The sequence below is a fragment of the Python bivittatus genome, unplaced genomic scaffold, assembly GCF_059951505.1.
Source record: "Python bivittatus isolate LINGU-HERP-01145 unplaced genomic scaffold, Pbiv_v1 ctg000020_np1212, whole genome shotgun sequence".
Classification (NCBI taxonomy): domain Eukaryota; kingdom Metazoa; phylum Chordata; class Lepidosauria; order Squamata; family Pythonidae; genus Python; species Python bivittatus.
Genome location: NW_028277030.1, coordinates 113551768 through 113568785, shown reverse-complemented (window position 1 = coordinate 113568785; position 17018 = coordinate 113551768). Strand labels below are relative to the sequence as shown.

Below are 17018 nucleotides of genomic sequence, written 5' to 3'. Positions count from 1 at the left end.
ACTATCTATGTGCTATAAGCTTCTGAATGAAAGGCAGGATATTAAATAAATAAATAAATAAATACATACATACATACATACATACATACTGGATTTCAAAGCAATCATACCAAAGCAGAGTTTTCCTGAAGCTATGAAGATTAGGACTGCATTGGTCCTGTCCAGACTCACAGTTCTTAGAACTGCAATATGTACCGGGATGCGATATTTATTGCATTATGATGGTGTATGTACAGATGTGTTGACTGGATAATGGGTACGTGTGTGTGTGATGCCTTTTTTCTTCCCAAAGAATTCCATATTTTATAACCAAATGAAAATTGAAAACAATTTAGTTTATTAGACTGGCATGTACATAAGAAAAGGCCATGTAATAATTTAATTAATAAAAACCTATTTGACTAATTTCCATACCATCAATATAAAAGAACCCCTCCCGCTAAAAAGCAACTACCACACAAACATACCCTAACTCACTTTAACTGAATTAGGCAGGGAGGATCTCCACAAGCATGCTTGTACTTTCCACAACTGAACAAATGATTGGCAGTTGAAAAGAGGTTTAGACGCATCGCAAGGGCAATTCCTCCTTTGTTACTATGACATACAGTCCCCAAACCATTTATGGTATATGCCCATCAGAATGGTTCAGAGCCACTGACTTCCTTTCATATCTATCAGCTAGTTTTTATTAATGAAGAAGCTAATGGGAGAATCTTCTCAACAGGATACTTACTGGGCCTGTATGAGGAAGGGACTAATAACAGCATGCAAAGTACATCCCTTTCAGATTACAGGTTACCAGTCATGCATTGTCCTTCTATCACTATTAGAATATATTCTCTCATTACAGCAGCAGTGCCACCTTCTCAGTGTGGATCTTTGTATCAGAATACTCCCATTTTTAGATGCATTATGTTATATATTAACTTTCAATCCAGGTAGTATTATTTTGAGGTATGGAGGAGTAAGTGTAACATTCAAAATCATAGTATAATATTCAAAATCATATTCAGCAGGAAGTGGGAACTGGTTGATTCAAAGAGCTACTATGACTGCAATCCAAACAAAAATCCTTACAGATCTCCTTGCTCACTCACCGAGAAGGATTTCTCACAGGCAGTGCAGATGAAGATGAATGAATTGGGATACCAATTAAAACTATCATTATCCCAGGCTCCACAGTGATCTTCATAAAGAACTAATTCAGATAAAGTTTTCTTTAAGTAGAACACAGCTTAAGAGAGAAGGGGATGAAACTAGACTAAAGCGATTGGCTGGGTTATGCAGTGCAACTAGACTCCAGCTCATCACATAAACTGAATCTTGGTTAGATGAGCTGGTTTGGCACAAAGCTACCAGTAAGCAGTTTCTAGATGAATTCAGTCCATCCCATTCTTCTAGTGACTGACAACCCTCTACATGAAAGACATCACATGAAACTGGGTTTTTTTTTTAAAAGGCCAACTAAGACTTATACTACACCACCAGGGCAAAATTTTAATGAAGTGAGATGAAGATGATAACTGGAACTTCAAGCAGAACCACTTTGCATAACCAGTTTGTCACATGAATTGCCTTAATCCACCGTCATATTAGTGATCCCACAGCATTTCAAAGATACAAATTGCACTTAAAGAAACAAAGAAGAATTAAGACTGCTGCTGTTACAGAGAAAGAAATGTGAACCCCGGGGAAAGGACAAATTTCCAAATAAACTGGAATGCTTTTGACATAGGCCCTTGATTGATATGTGAGAGCTAAAAACGGGAGTATGCTGTCCGTGGCTGTGGTTGCAGCTGCTGTGGTTGTTGAGACAGCTGCTGCCCCTGCTGTTGCTGAAGTCGAATCTGCTGGGAGTATGGATCTTCAAGAGATTTAATCAATAGTGTGGTTTTTGGCCCTGTCTTCCATATAATACCATTGAGATCTTGAACTGAGGACTCCACTGTGATGCTATGGGTACCAACAACAATGAAGTTCAAGAGGAATTGTGTGCTGAAGTAATCATTGTGAGGCTCCACCATCTGTTCCATCTCATTAGTTAGGTTGTCGATGGGCATCTGTGGAAGAAAACAAGCATCAGGCAACTGAGTGTTTAAAGGAATGCTGAATGCTTCATTTCACCTATAAATACAGACTAGGTTTTCTGAAGAGACTATTAACCAGAAGTGAATCAAATAAGCAACAAATACTCCCACATTCACTTAGCATGTCTAAGCAAAACATATGAAGCTATTTACCTATTTTTTCTGAGTTATAGTATTGCAAAATTGCTGAGCTGTCCCTACTTCTTCTTGCCCATCCCTAGTGAACAGCCCTCTTTCACTTGGCAAGATTTGTTTCTTGTTGTCAAACAGCTGCACATTCTTAAGCTTGTTGGAATACTAGGAACACTTCGATGTTCCTGCCAACAGAGCAAGTGAAGACAAGGATTATCTTCCCAGGGATGTGATGCTCATCATGGGGATATGAACTTAGTATCAGGATCAGCATCTTATTCAAGTGTCTCATTTTCAAAGGGACCAGAATCATCACAGAAGCTTGCACTCATGTTAAAAGACAAGCACGTACTTGAGGTGTAAAAAATTCTTGCAGCCTAGTGGAGTGAGATCCCAGTTCTAATTCTGTATGGGTTTCATGAAGCAGAAGAGTTGACAGTTCATGTTGTCATGCTTTTTCTTACCTTGTACTCTTGTCCAGGTTTGCTCTGCAGGGTTGATGATACATTTAGACAGATGGATTGAATTTTACGAAAAAGGCCTGGTTTAGAGCCATGTTGAACTACTCCCTCTATCTTTAAGGCCAGTTGTTGGTTATTCTGAACCACAATGGGCTCAGCAGGGTTACGTGGAGAGGGTGACAGGGCAAGCTGAAATAGGCAACATTTATATTTATTAATGGAAATTTTTCAGAGGAAAAGAAAACATACAAAGGCTACTACAAATTAACTAGAACAAGATGAAAGGAGAAGAGAAGAGAAGAGAAGAGAAGAGAAGAGAAGAGAAGAGAAGAGAAGAGAAGAGAAGAGAAGAGAAGAGAAGAGAAGAGAAGAGAAGAGAAGAGAAGAGAGGTATTGCAACAAGTATTGGTCAAGAAAAGGGCATTGGGGACCTGTTTTATTATCAGTGCATTCACTGCATGAGTAATGTCCTGTCTGAAAGAAACAGAAGACTCCAAACTGTCAAAACTTTAATCTGAATTTCAATAAGTTTCTCTATTTCACTGAACATTATCTCAGCCCACACAGATACTGGAGTTAATGGGATTTGTAATCTAGCATGGCTGAGGAGTACTAAGTTTGGAGAGGTCTGCAATAACTACTCCATAATTAATATAATCTGATCAAATCTATTTCATGAATCTTTTGTTGTAAGTCCATCAGGAGACCACTGTATATATCGAAAATTAGCATGACAGGGAAAAGTATCAAGGACATTCACTTTGGCTGAGATATGAAAAAGAAGGACCTTCATATCAAACTTAGTGTGGCCCTCTGATCTTGCCAATTTAAAAATTATTTTTTAGAAAGTGAGAATTTTGGAAAGAAAGGTATACAAGGCAAATATATTCAAATTTATGTTTCCATAAGTAAAGTATGTTATTATATCTTGTCTTAATTTTGTACAACTCAAGGCAGCATACATAATGCTCCAGCCTCCTCTTTTCCACACAAAAACAACCCTATAAGGTGGGTTGGGGTGAAACAGAGTGACCGACCCAAAATCACTCAGCCAGCTTTCATGCCTAAGAGGCAACTTGAACTCATGGCTTCCTAGTCCAGCACCTTCACCACTACTCCATCTTGATTTCCCCTTCGCCCCCCGCTTTTTTTGAACAAAGAATATATAACCTTAAGACAGATAAGCAACACAGGCTACTAGTGTCAATTTGTATGCTGTGGACAAAATAAGAAGTAAATCTATTGCCTTCTTCACATCTTTTCAAGAACCTAGCAAAGCTTTATGACACCAGCATGGGAATTGCATGTGCATGGATTCCTTCCACAGTATTTTAATGTTGAATCTTTTAAAAGCCCAGCACTACAAGGCTGGTCAACTGCATGGACCTCTCGTCACCTAATCTCCATCAGACAGGCCTATATGCATGTGAAATCTGACCTGTCCATATTGGAAGCTTTAAATATTAACTGCAGTAACACGGAATAAAGCAGGGAGGAAGCCAGTGTACTGCTTCTGCTCTGTATAAAGAGTACCTCAAGAATCTCAACTGCAGGAAAGACTTGTGCTCTTAAACATGGCGTTTGCAGCATTCTACAAGGTTTTAAGTAAGCTTCCTCAGTTGTCAAAAGCCCTTAGGTTTTGATTGCGATAATCTTAAGTAAACACATTCCAAGCAAATCTAAACAGACATGAACTGATTGCCTGAAAGAGGCCTAAAGATTTTCTTGCCTCCTGCAAGGAGAAACTTTTCTGCTTGCACCTGTGCTCTGGAATTATTTTCTTGAGAGATTTATCAGGTAAACTTCTGCAGCAGGGTGAGAAGAGCTGTCCATTTAGGGAATCAGTTTGAGGGAAATTCTGGATTTTTCTGCACACTGCTTGATTACTTTGTTTTGCATAATCTTTTCAGCATATGCACTGATTTATTTTAACTTTGATTCCATTTACAATACTGAAGTATTTGTACGTAACTATCATGCTATTCCCTTTCAGGGTAAGCAACATTATGCAAAACACAAAAAATGAATAGGAAGTCAAAAACAATAAATAAATAAAGGCATGAAGTAAGAAAAAGAAAAGGAAACATGACTAAAACTAGAGCACACAAATACTATTCACTGCACCTTTCCATTCCTTTCTATTGTTGCAAACCCTCATTGTTTCTACCATGTCCATATGCTGCTTCATACATCTCATCAATTCCATCCAACTTTCTCAGATCTCCTTTTCCTCTCAAACCATACAATTTTTCTTCAAGTATTTGCTTTGTGAATCGATCCTCATTCATTCTTTCTATGTAACCATACCACCTCAATTTACTATTTTCATATTGGTCAGTTGCTTTTGTATTCCATTCATATTCATTCATCATCCATTCATTCTTGACCATATCTCCTCCTATTTTAGCAAATATACTTCCAAATACCTCATTCTAGTGCATTCAACTTTCTTTTGTAACCTGCAAAATTACAAATAAATAGAACACAGGAAGATGTCCTTTGCCACCCAAACTCATTAACCATCCAATCTTATTCTCTACCTTGACTGGCAATGACTCTCCTGAGGGATATGCAGAAGTATTGTATACCATCTGCTACCTGTTAGGGAGCGAGCCTAGAACATTCTGCATGGAAAACTTGCCATCTACTACTGAGTTTATCTACTGCATAAATTAAACCAGTATGCAAAATGTATTACAAATGTTCCAAAACCAAACACTACACAGATTGTTTACACATAGTTTTTATGGGTATCAAAGATATCTGTTAGATCTGCTTTTAAAGAAACTTTTTGAATTCACAGGCAGTTGCTTTTAAAAACATAACTAAAAACATTCCTAAAGCGTCATCCTCTATGCAGCACCAACCCATGTGCAAGTGACCTATTTATTGAAATTGTAACAGAACCACAATAAAAGATATTTCTTTGAGAAGGCAAACAGTTTTGCTCCTGTCTGCTGTCTGCTATTTTTCCTTCACCATCCTAATGAGACCTGTACACTGCCACATTTCTCTCTCTACATATGCAAGCATCACAGGTACCACAAAATTTAGAAAGAAACTGAGAATAGGAGTCCTTAAACTGGATGTTAACATTTACTTACTTACTTACTAGTACACCTTTTATTTAGGAGAAAGATTGCACTGTTTTGCATTAGAAATAACTTATACCAAAGTCCAGTAGCACAGAGCAATATTCCGCTGTGTAATGTTGGTAAAATAAAGCGTGGAGAGTAAGCAGAACATGACTTCAGGATTTCTTTCCAAACCTTTGACACAGTGGCCATGAGTTTGTGTGTACGTGTACACTGGGAGGCAAAGGGTGGACTGCATATATTCTGCTCTGGGTCATATGACCAAAACAGAGGAGATGCTGCTTAGAATGGAGCAGCTGCCAACATTCCAAGCTGCTGGCCAACTGTCTCTTCCACAGGGATGCACTCTGGGAATTTTTCAAGAATTTTTTCTTCGTAGCCCCTGGCCTGATCTGGTCCCATTTTCAATATCAACCATTCTTTTGCCAGCCTCTCTCCCCACACCCATTTGGTCCTCTTTTGTTCAGTATTCAGAGAGGTATTGTGCTGACAGAGAGTTCTAACCCAACATACTTTTTGTGCAACCTCATGTTGGGTTGGGAAAAAAAAGCATATAACTGCATCTTTTGTATCAAACATTGTTCATAGAGAAAGATATGCTCTCTCTATGACAAAATTACAAGGTGGCTAAGGTCTCTACAGAATGTGGAAAACAAGCATACGTTGACATTGGGCAATAATTGGTAAACATTTTTGGCTATATTGTGTCCAGATGCTCTTCATCGATGAATGACTGCCTTTAATGTATGATCCATTTATAGAGAACATAAGTATATTTGTCTAGTAGCATAATTATTTTATAAGCAGGATATATGGTTAATAGACAAGAGGCATCTGAGGCCATCTTATACCAAATGGATAATCGATAAAGCAACCATTAACATGAAGCAGGAAAATAAAGCACAGTAAAAGAGACCACAAGAATTTAAGAGATTCAACACAAACTATTGAAATCTGTCAAGCATCTAAAAGATTGTACAGCAGGCAGAAACCAAAATCATCTCAGAAATGCTGCCAGAAACCTGTGGTACTCAAGGATCAGGGAGGGAGGGAGGGAGGGAGGAAAGCAACAGGAAGAAACTTTGATTTCCTCATGCATTGCCTTTAGATCCTCAACATGGATAGGAATACAGAATAAAGAGACATGATTCAACACCCAATATTAGTTCTGTCACTCCTAATTTCGCAGCAGTCACTACCACATTCCATCACTTTTTCTGCACACCTACTTTCTATCCTACCTCCTTCCCTCACCATAGTTTTCCTGCCATCATCAGCTTGGAATGACAAAAAGCAGAGAGAGAGAGAGAGAAAGCCAAAACAGTATTTCCAGTCTGGACAAAAGAGAAGCACAACACTACTGATGTCTCTCTTTCTCTCTGCTCAGCAGTGACACAGCCTGATTAGCCTTCTGAAACTATTATTTTCCCTTAAAATCTGCTACTAATTCTATGGGATAAATTATGAATATTATATTTTGCATAGACTTCATTCACTGTCTGCTGGCTATTACCAGAATTTTAAAAAACAAAAAACCACAGTAGGGCAACCCCACTGCTTAAAAAATCAAGTCAGAGAGGTGGGCTTGAGGTACTCATCCAAGCTAGAGAAATAAAGTTCCAAAGTGCCATATTGGTATATTTATGTAAGATAGTTTTATCCTGTTTTATCTCTCCATATAAAGCTGTCCAAATAAAAAAAATGATAAAATGCATTAATAAGCTAAAGGAAGCATTAAACAAAAACACCCCTCTACACACACATCAATACATAAAAGAAACAGCAAATACTTGCTTCAAAAGAAATACCTTTATTTGCTAGAAAATGTCTTTGTCCTTTAAGCCACGAGGCAACACTGAATTAAAAAAAGTAACCAAGGCTCTTCATAAAATTGTCTTACAACACAGAACAGAACACACACTGATTTAAAATTATTTTTTAAATCAAAACTTTATTTCAGATATGAATTTTAGCTCAGATACTTAATAAAAAATCTAATCTAACATCATTAATAAATCAGAGCTTAGGCAGCAATTGGCTGTCCCCACCTCACTTCAGCCAATTCTGGCAGCCTGCCTGTCTAGGAGTTATAAATAACATTTTTTCCCCCAAACTGCAATTATAATTCAATGCAAATATAGTTTACCTTAATACTAGTTGATTGTAGCTTCTGGAAAAAATACCTCTGAAATGACAAGGGGACTTTCAGCAAGGCAATGACTGCACTGCATAAACAAGCTGTATGCTAGAACAAAAGAATGGCAAGTCAGATCAGAATTAATAGTTTACAACAGGGATATGAAACAGCATGAACTTTGGGCATTAGCACTTCAGTTTGTTTGTTTATTTATTAAATTTATCTCCGCCCATCTCCCCCTAATGGGGGACTCTAGGCGGCTCACAACTCATTAAAACAATAAATAGATATACAATTACATAAAACCTAAAATCTGTACAAAGCAATTACTAAAAAACAAAGAGTCCAAGAGGCCGATGGTTCAGAGCAGCAGACGCCAGGCCTCTAAGGGGCTAGCCATCCCCATACTTGATGTCTACCCTCCCCACCCCAGGCCAGATGGCAGAGCCAGGTCCAAATCCCTCCAGAAGGCCAGGAGTAAGGGGGGCAATCTCACCTCTGGGGACAAGATATTCCAAAGGGTGGGGGCTACAGCAGAGAAGACCCACCTTCTGGACCCCACTAGACGGAGCTCTTTTACCGAGGGGGTCTGGAGCATGCCCTCTCTGAGTGATTGGGTGGGACGGGTTGAAGTCATGGGGAAGAGGCGGTCCCTCAGGTAAACCTGGTCCCATGCCATGTAGGGCTTTAAAGATGATAACCAACACCTTGAATTGGACCCGGAAGCAAACTGGTACCCAATGCAGCTTGTGGAGCAATGGTGTTATGTGGATCCTTCTTGGGGCTCCAAAAATAGCCCGCATGGCTGCATTCTGGACCAGCTGTAGCTTCTGGATACTCTTCAAGGGTAGCCCCATGTAGAGCGCATTGCAGTAGTCTATCTGGGAGATAACAAGGGCATGAGTGACTGTTCGAAGGGCATCCCGATCCAGGAAAGGGTTCAAGCACAAGTTCCTGGTGCTTAGGAAGCCAAGACACAACATACTAAGATCAAAACAGCTCCAGGATAGGAAACTGGAAATGGAAGAAATCTGGAAGGAAATTTACAACTCCTGAGAAGAACACCCTTGTCCCTATACCAGACTGGGTACACAAAGGACTATCTGATGTAACAGTCACCACCAATTTGGTGCTCATCTTGACTTAATTCTACTAATCCTCCAATTAGCAAAATCATTTTCTAGCGTGGCTGGAGTATTATAGGAGCTGAGGTCCAGCAGATCTGAAGGTAGCATTCTGGCAAAGGCTGCATTACAGTCAACAAAGTAGCCAGCAAGAGATGGACCTGAACAGAGACTAGCCCTGCTGGGTCAGACCAAAAGTCTAACTGGTCCAGCATCCTGTTTAATCAACCTGATGCCTTTGGAAAGTATGCAAACAAGCCTTGAGGCAATTGTCCTCTCTTCCTGCTGTTCACATGCTATTGTCATTTCAATTTTTCCTCAGAAGTGTATGCCCATTTCCATGCATATAAAAATTCAAGTCTATCTGTACAACATGCAAATAAATCTCAAAATCTATGCTATCTTTTCCAAGAGATCAAATAAAAATGGCTTGAAGTCAACAACTAAAATCTTGGTTTTGTTCCAAGTATGGACAATAGAATAAACTAAGTGCAACATGAATTGTTTGCTACTTTGTTTTTGGAGCAAGTATAAATGGCACTTGTATTCATGGATGATTGAGCCAATAAAAGAAATACTAGACTAGTGAAAAGCTGTGCTAAAACTCAGTCAGCATTACTGAATAAAGCAAAGACGGGAGAATTACATAAGGTCTCTACTATGTTCTACAGATAACTTTTTGCACAATGTCCACCACAGCATGAAAGCTTGAAGTGTATTTTAAAAATTTAAGTTCTGAAAAATGAGATAAAAGTAAGACAGAATAGAGAAACAGTTTCAGCTTTTCAGTTTGGGGATTCTGTTCTCTTATCTCAGGCCAAAAGCTGGAGTGTTTTATATGTAAGAAACAGACACTATATACTATTCAGCCTTAATGCAGTTTCTTCTCTAGTTTGTATCTTGAACTGAATATTAATCCTGATTCTTGACACTTTTCTAATCTACTTTGACTTGCCATTGTTAGAAATATAAAGTAAAAGTATCCCAGAAGCGTCCACAACAAGACAGATATTACTTGCCATGTAGGATACTGGTGCATATTTTCGGTTCAGCGATTCCACTTCTTCCAACACGTGGCCAAACACAGACATCATTCTCCTTTCATATTCACTTGCAGCATGTGCCACTCCAGCAGAGCCATATTCCTGAAAGCTGTAAAAGAATTTAGATATTTGGTGTGCAATTATTTTATCTTTCCTACACAGCACTGTGTGTACTTACACATGTTTGGAGCCTCCCAGCTGAAAGAGTAAGCAGAATAAGGAATACAGTATTAATAGTATTATTTATGCAAAATTAAATGTAGGAAACACAGTATATCAAACAGGAAGCTAACATAACTCATCAAATTTGCGGATGACACAAAGCTGGGGGGAATTGCTAACATTTCAGAAGATAGATTCAAGATTCAGAGGATCTTGACGGGCTTGAGCATTGGGCCCTATCCAACAAGATGCAGTTCAGTGGAGAGAAAAGTAAGGTCCTGCACTTAGGCAGGAAAAACCAGATGCACAGGTACAGGATGGGCAGTACCTGGCTCAACAGTAGTGCCTATGAGAGGAATCTAGGTGTCCTGGTGGACCATTGCTTAAGTAGAATCAGCAGTGTGCTGGAGCTGCCAAAAAAGCCAACACAGTCCTGGGCTGCATCAACAGATAGTATCAAGATCAAAGGAAGTGATAGTACTGCTCTACAGTGCACTGGTGAGGCCACATTTGGAATACTGTGTCCAGTTCTGGTCACCACAATACAAAAAAGATGTTGAGGCCCTAGAAAGAGTGCAGAGAAGAGCAACAAAGATGATAAGGGGTCTGGAGGCTAAATCCTATGAAGAACGGTTAAAGGAACTAGGTATGTTTAGCTTAACAAAGAGAAGAATGAGGGGAGACATGATAGCAGTCTTCCAATACATGAAGGGCTGCCACAGGAAAGAGGGCATTGATTTATTCTCCTTAGCACCTTAGGGCAAGAAGCAATGGGTGGAAGCTCATCAGAGGGAGAGCCAACCTGGAAATAAGGAGGAATTTCCTGACAGTAAGAACTATTAAGCAGTGGAACAGCTTGCCTCCTGTAGTTATGGGTGCTCCATCGCTGGAGGTTTTCAAGATCGGACAACCATTTGTCCAAGATGGTATGAGGACTCCTGCCTTGTAGGGGGTTGGACTAGAAGAGCTCCAAGGTCCCTTCCAACCCTATGATTCTATGATTCTTGGATAGTTTCTTCTATTCTCTCCAATACTGAAGCCATTACACTGCTTAAATCTTCATAACAGTTTTCTATTTCATAGTTAACATCTTAATTTTCCTGAATATATAAACATCTCCAAAATATCTGGGGTATATCTTCAAGTCCAGCCTTTTTAACAATGCATTGAATACATGGTGACTGTCCTCCAAAAAGACAGAAAAGGCCAGGAATATCTGCTTTTTCTAGTTTGGGGAGGATGGGTACAGGGGGAGTTTCTTCCATTTGTTTAATGATGCTGATTTTAGGTTTTATGTAATAGTTTTGGTATATATTTCTTGCTTTAAAATAGCAGAAATTGTGGTCCAAGGGGATTCTGGGGGCTAAAAAAGGTCTCAGCTCACCACATTTTAGGCTGAGCATTGGATTCATATGGACTGATGGTGAAGCCTAATAGGACTAAATCAATGCTGAATGTGGAGCCTCAAATGTGCTCCAGAACTCTTCATAATATTCAATAGGAAATATGCAAGCATTTGCTAGCAGAAGATAGTGTGAAAAGCATTTCCTGAAGGAAGACACTAGGGATATGCTGCTCTTTGGATTCAAAGCTGAAAAGTTGCTTGTATATGTATGCATTTAGGAAAAGACAAGGCCCTGGTCCACTCTAAAGCATCTGTATGGCTTTAGATTCAAAATGCAGCACGTCCCTAAAAGAAATATTCATGTAATGCAGCTGTTTTTCATAAGTGCAATATTTTCGCTGCTTTCATAAACAATTCAGGAAGTAGCTGATGTGAGCTCTTTTACAGCAACTTTGTATAGTTTTATTTTATACCAGAACTGCCTGGGTAAGCCTTCCCCAACCTGTTCCTTCCAGATATGCTGATTTTAGTCCCCAAAATGTCCAGCCAACATATGGAGGGAACATGCTTATTAGTGAAAATGTTAGCAAATAAAAGGATGATGAAAGGAAATCTGCATTACACATACCTTGCAGATTCAGGATCTAAAATCAGAGCTTCAATTGCATGTGATATTAATAAACAACTCTGCTGCTGCCTGAAGTAATGTTAAGGAATATTAACAAAGAAAAGCTGCAACATCTATTTTATATCATCTGATTCATAAAAGAATTTGAATAATGATGGGAAATGGAATTTGTTACACACACACGATATACTTTGTAACGTTACTGAGAAGTCAAACTATTTATTTGAACAAGCCACGGGTACTCTTAACCTGGGAGCATTTTTCTCTTGTAACTGTGCAACAAAACCTCAGAAGAAGCTGGCAGTTGGTGCTACAAGACATAAAAGGCCTGAAAGAACAGTTCGCAGGATATGGCTAGCAGCCCAGGGCAGACATATGTGCAGGCAAGAGAGATCTATGCACAGTTGGAACTTCACTTGTAGCAGCAGTTCCCATTGCGAAAAGAATAAATGGAGCAAATGAGAGTCTTAAACAACAGAGTGGGAGAAATGGGTAGAGTCCTGCTTTCCCGAAGCAAAATTAAACATGCAATCCTGTAGACACTGCCTACAAAAAAAGGTAATTTTACACTATATCCCATTGGGTAACAGAGAGCATATTTTGCCTATACAAATTTGCAAGTACAATTATTTGCATATGTAGCTAAGGAAAAAAAAAATCCTGGGTAGCAAAGCTAGGAAACATGTATCTGTGGCCTGCAACTAGGAGTGTGCACAAAACGAAAGGAAAAATTAGCCGTATTTATCGGCATATAATACACACGGGGTATAACACGCACCTTAATTTTAAGAAGGAAGTTTGAGTAAAAAAACTTAAATTTAAAATAAATGACTTGGAACCAAAATAAAGGGAGCTCTGAACTTTTTGTTTATTAATATTTATACCACTTATAGGGTAAATACATAATATGAAAGAAAAGCACTTCTTTGAATGAAGAAAACTGGCGCCCCCCATCGCTCGCGTGAACGCCTGAGCTCCACAAAGCAGGAGGTGAACGGCAAACGAGCAAAAACCAGCACTCCCCATCACTTGCATGAGCACCTGAGTAATGGGGAGCCCCAGTTTTCGCTCGCCCGCCCGCCCACCGCCTGCTCTGTGGAGCTGCCCCGGTTACAGCCCTGGTTCAAATGAAGGCTCCACTCTCCCAGCCCTGCCGCTTGAGTATCGGTGTATAACACGCATCTAAGGTTTCAGCCCCAATTTTTAAGGAAAAAAGTGCGTGTTATACGCCGATAAATACGGTAACGTCAAACATTACAATGGAATGTTCTGAGTCTTCCATGTTCTGACTGACTAAAATTCAAAACACTTTTGAGTATTCTTACATAAGGTATAATGGGAACTCTCTCATGCTCTCTTACTTTTTGTCCTGGGGCTACAACAGTACTTAGGATGGGAGCTATGCTATGTTGCCTATCAACTATGTGCAGAAAAGCTATCCAGAAGGCGACTTTCTAAAATAACTTCAACCTTTTTACAAAATATCCAGCCACAAAATGACAGATTTTTTCAGATTCCCATGCAAACAGTCACTGAGCTGAGCCATGAAATAAAGCAAGCAACAATAACGGATTCACTTTAACACGTCTGATAAACAACAGCAAAAATATACTTCCCTGGTTACTGGCTTGTGATTTTTCCCCAATGTGGTACATTCCCTGAGCATATTTCTTTCTTTTCATTTAGCAACTCATCTACAACCTATGCGCAACAGCACAGCAACAGGAACTATCTGTTAATGCCCAATTTTTCATTTGGTAACTTGTCATCAAAAACCCCAACACATAAATGAGCAGTGTGGTTTTTGTGTTTGGCAACCAAAAGGGAGAAGAGGTACATGGTTTGATATACATGCACAAAGCACATTTTTGCTTTCAGCAACTTATCTGAAAAAGAAAGCATGACTCACAGAGAAGATACAGCAAGAGCATTGCATTACAATCTATGAACTATTAACTTTTTCATATCAGTGATGGAATTTGTGTCTGCTGCTTTAATGGCTTATGCACTCTCCAACCTTTAGAGAAATGAAAACACAACAATATGGAACGGAATGTCTTGTTTGCTCCCAGCTTGGTACAAAGCTCTGAAGTACAGAGAATTTTGTTCCAGGCTTAGAACACTTACTTGTTTGCACAATCTTACCATAATTAATAGTGAGACAATGTGGGATGTACTATATTAAATAGGACAGAGCTTAAATTTGACTTAAAATAAAAGGCGTACTCTCAGTGATGAATTCTGGCACGCCAACCATAATTATGTTCTTAACTTTAAAAAGGAACTAGCGTGTTCAAACTATAAATGCCCAAGAACTCCCCGCACAAATTTTGCCCTTCCTAAGCTTCCACAATAGATTCAAGGCATCCTCCTTTGGGGAAAAAAAATCCAGGCTCTGTATTTGAAGAAGCAGGATAACCAAATTCAAACAATAATGACTTCCATACATACAACACATCATGAAGCGAGGCAAATACAAACACCTACACCTACAGCCAGCATGGCTGGCTGGGGAATTCTGGGAGTTGAAGTCCACACATCTTCAAGTCGCCAAGGTTGAGGAACCCTGACCTACAGTATGGTTTTAAGCGGGGGGGGTGTGTGTTAAATGTTTATAAACACCGCAAATTGGTCAGAGTACAGAGAAGGGAAAAGTTAAGGCACTAAATACCTATCTACTTTTTCCAAGCAGCTCTCTTTTTTCCCTCTTTTTAATATTCATAAATAATAATACAGTGGAGACTTTAGTATTAAGCTCAAAGATTTAAACTTTGTTTGTATTATAAGAAGCAGGATACAGCTCCACATTTCTCAGAGTTTCTGAGTCTGCATCAAAAGAAGACTGATAGAGCTCTCCATATCTTGCAGCAAGGTTTCTGAATTCTTCCATGGAGAGTTTCATCTGCAGCAGCAAAAAGTGGAGGGGAAGGAGAAAAAGGGAAACAGAAACAAGACCCTGGTCATAATTGAACATTATACATAGAGAATTCAACTAAGGTTTTTACAGTATATTGGCATGTCCTTTTTCCTATGCTTTCCTATTGCTTATTTACCATTCCAAATTCCATTTACGGGAGAATACCCAGCAGGGTTTTATTAAACAGATCTTTAAGTGGTGGTGGTGGTAGTGAAGTATCTGAAACAATAATACCTAAACAAGGATATGATAGCTTTCTTCAAGTACCTCAAGAGATGTATCACAGAAAACAACTAAGATCAGTTTTCTACACTCAAAAGTCTCGGATATAGAATACTGACCCTAGGTTACAGGAAGGCAGATCTCAGTTGACCTTAAGAAAAATCTTGCAAACAAAAAAAGGAATTTTATTACCCAACTACTCTTGAATGTGTTCAAGCAACAGCTAGCCAGCCATCTGTCCAGGATTCTTTACTGTGGATTCCTAGACTGAAACTGATAATCTGCAAAGCTCCTTCCAATTCTGTGATTCTATGAAAAAGAGCTGAATCCTCTGAATAATCACTATTAATAGCCAAAAACCTCATTTTAATACATGAATCTAAGCAAAAAAAAAAAAAAAGGATATTTATCTGGAACTACAGTTAAAAAGTGTTAATCTGTGGATTGCCTGCACAGAGCCTTGCTTGGAACCTTCTAAAACTTACAGAATTATCAAGAGCCCCAGACCCTCCCTGGTGCACCAAATGACTGGAAATGGTTCCTATAAAACTGCTTCCCAAAGCCAATAGTGAGGATCTAACGAGAGTGGGTTTATGAATCCATAAATGACAACATGAAGAACTTACAGGTAAGTAACTTCATTGTGGTTTCTGTGATTCACACATATGGGTGAATAGCAAGCTTCTTGTCTGGGGGACAGTTTGGTCACATCATATAGTGACTGAATAGAGGATGGCTCTCCTAAAGGTTGTACCTTTCAGGAAATAGAGATCCAGTCTATAGTACTGCATGAAGGTGGAAAATTGAGCCCACTTAGCAGCCAGCATAACTTCAGTGGGAATTAACTATGCTGCTCTGTCATTCTAATGAAATGATTGGAGATCAAAAGGGAGCAGCGCTGTTTCGCCATCTCAAGAAGGGTATGGAGTAATACGTGTAATGGATTGGCACGCTGTATCTTGGGATGTTCTTGTGAGTATAAGGTCCACTGAACTGGACTTTAAGAGAACCAATGATCTGCCCTAGAAGAGCAGGACAGCAAGAAACTGACTGAAATTGGGAAGTAGCATCTTCAGAAACAAAATGGGTGTAACCAACTACTCAGAGCTCTCAAGGGAACTGAAGAGAAAGGTCTCAGTTTCAACTATTTGGATGGATAAGAGAGGGTGGTCCAGATAGTAGATCTTAGGAGACATCTATCTTGGGTCCCCCCTTCTAGGATTGATTTCTACGACTGAAGAGAAGCTGATGAAGACTTAGACTCCAATAGTGGTGAAACTGGCAGTTACAGAGTTGGAGAATGCCATTGTGGGGAGGAACTTTATGCTGCTAGAGCTGGATTGGAGGAGTGATAGGCTTTTATCCCTTTTTTTTCATTTTTCCTTGGTCAGAATCAGGCAAAGCAGGCCTCTTGGAATGTTTTGAATCCTCAATGTGTCATTTCCTCAGTACCAATAATGACAGCACAGAGACCTAAAAATCTTCGGTGGGCAATGGAGCATTTATTTATTTATTACTAGTTTGATTTATATAGCCACCCATCTTGTGGGGTTAGGGTTAGGGTACTCTTGACTGATCTCTTGAAAAGGTATGGAAGCTGCCAAACAATTTCTGGGACATGGCAGGAAGATGAGGGGGTTACAATAGTTTTGATTCTGCTAC

At 39.3% G+C, this 17018-nt stretch overlaps 1 protein-coding gene across 1 annotated transcript in view; it reads right to left on the bottom strand.

The window, feature by feature from the left end:
- Positions 1-314: 314 nt before the first annotated feature.
- Positions 315-17018, bottom strand: part of INTS7 (integrator complex subunit 7) — a 44167-nt gene continuing 27463 nt past the window's right edge. Inside the window, exons 15-20 of the mRNA XM_007426866.4 lie at positions 15016-15119; positions 12218-12286; positions 10059-10191; positions 7925-8023; positions 2687-2872; positions 315-2063 (exon numbers count right to left, since the gene is read on the bottom strand). Coding sequence (XP_007426928.1) covers positions 1761-2063; positions 2687-2872; positions 7925-8023; positions 10059-10191; positions 12218-12286; positions 15016-15119 — 894 coding nt within the window. The 3' untranslated portion in view covers positions 315-1760. The remainder of the gene's footprint in view (positions 2064-2686; positions 2873-7924; positions 8024-10058; positions 10192-12217; positions 12287-15015; positions 15120-17018) is intronic.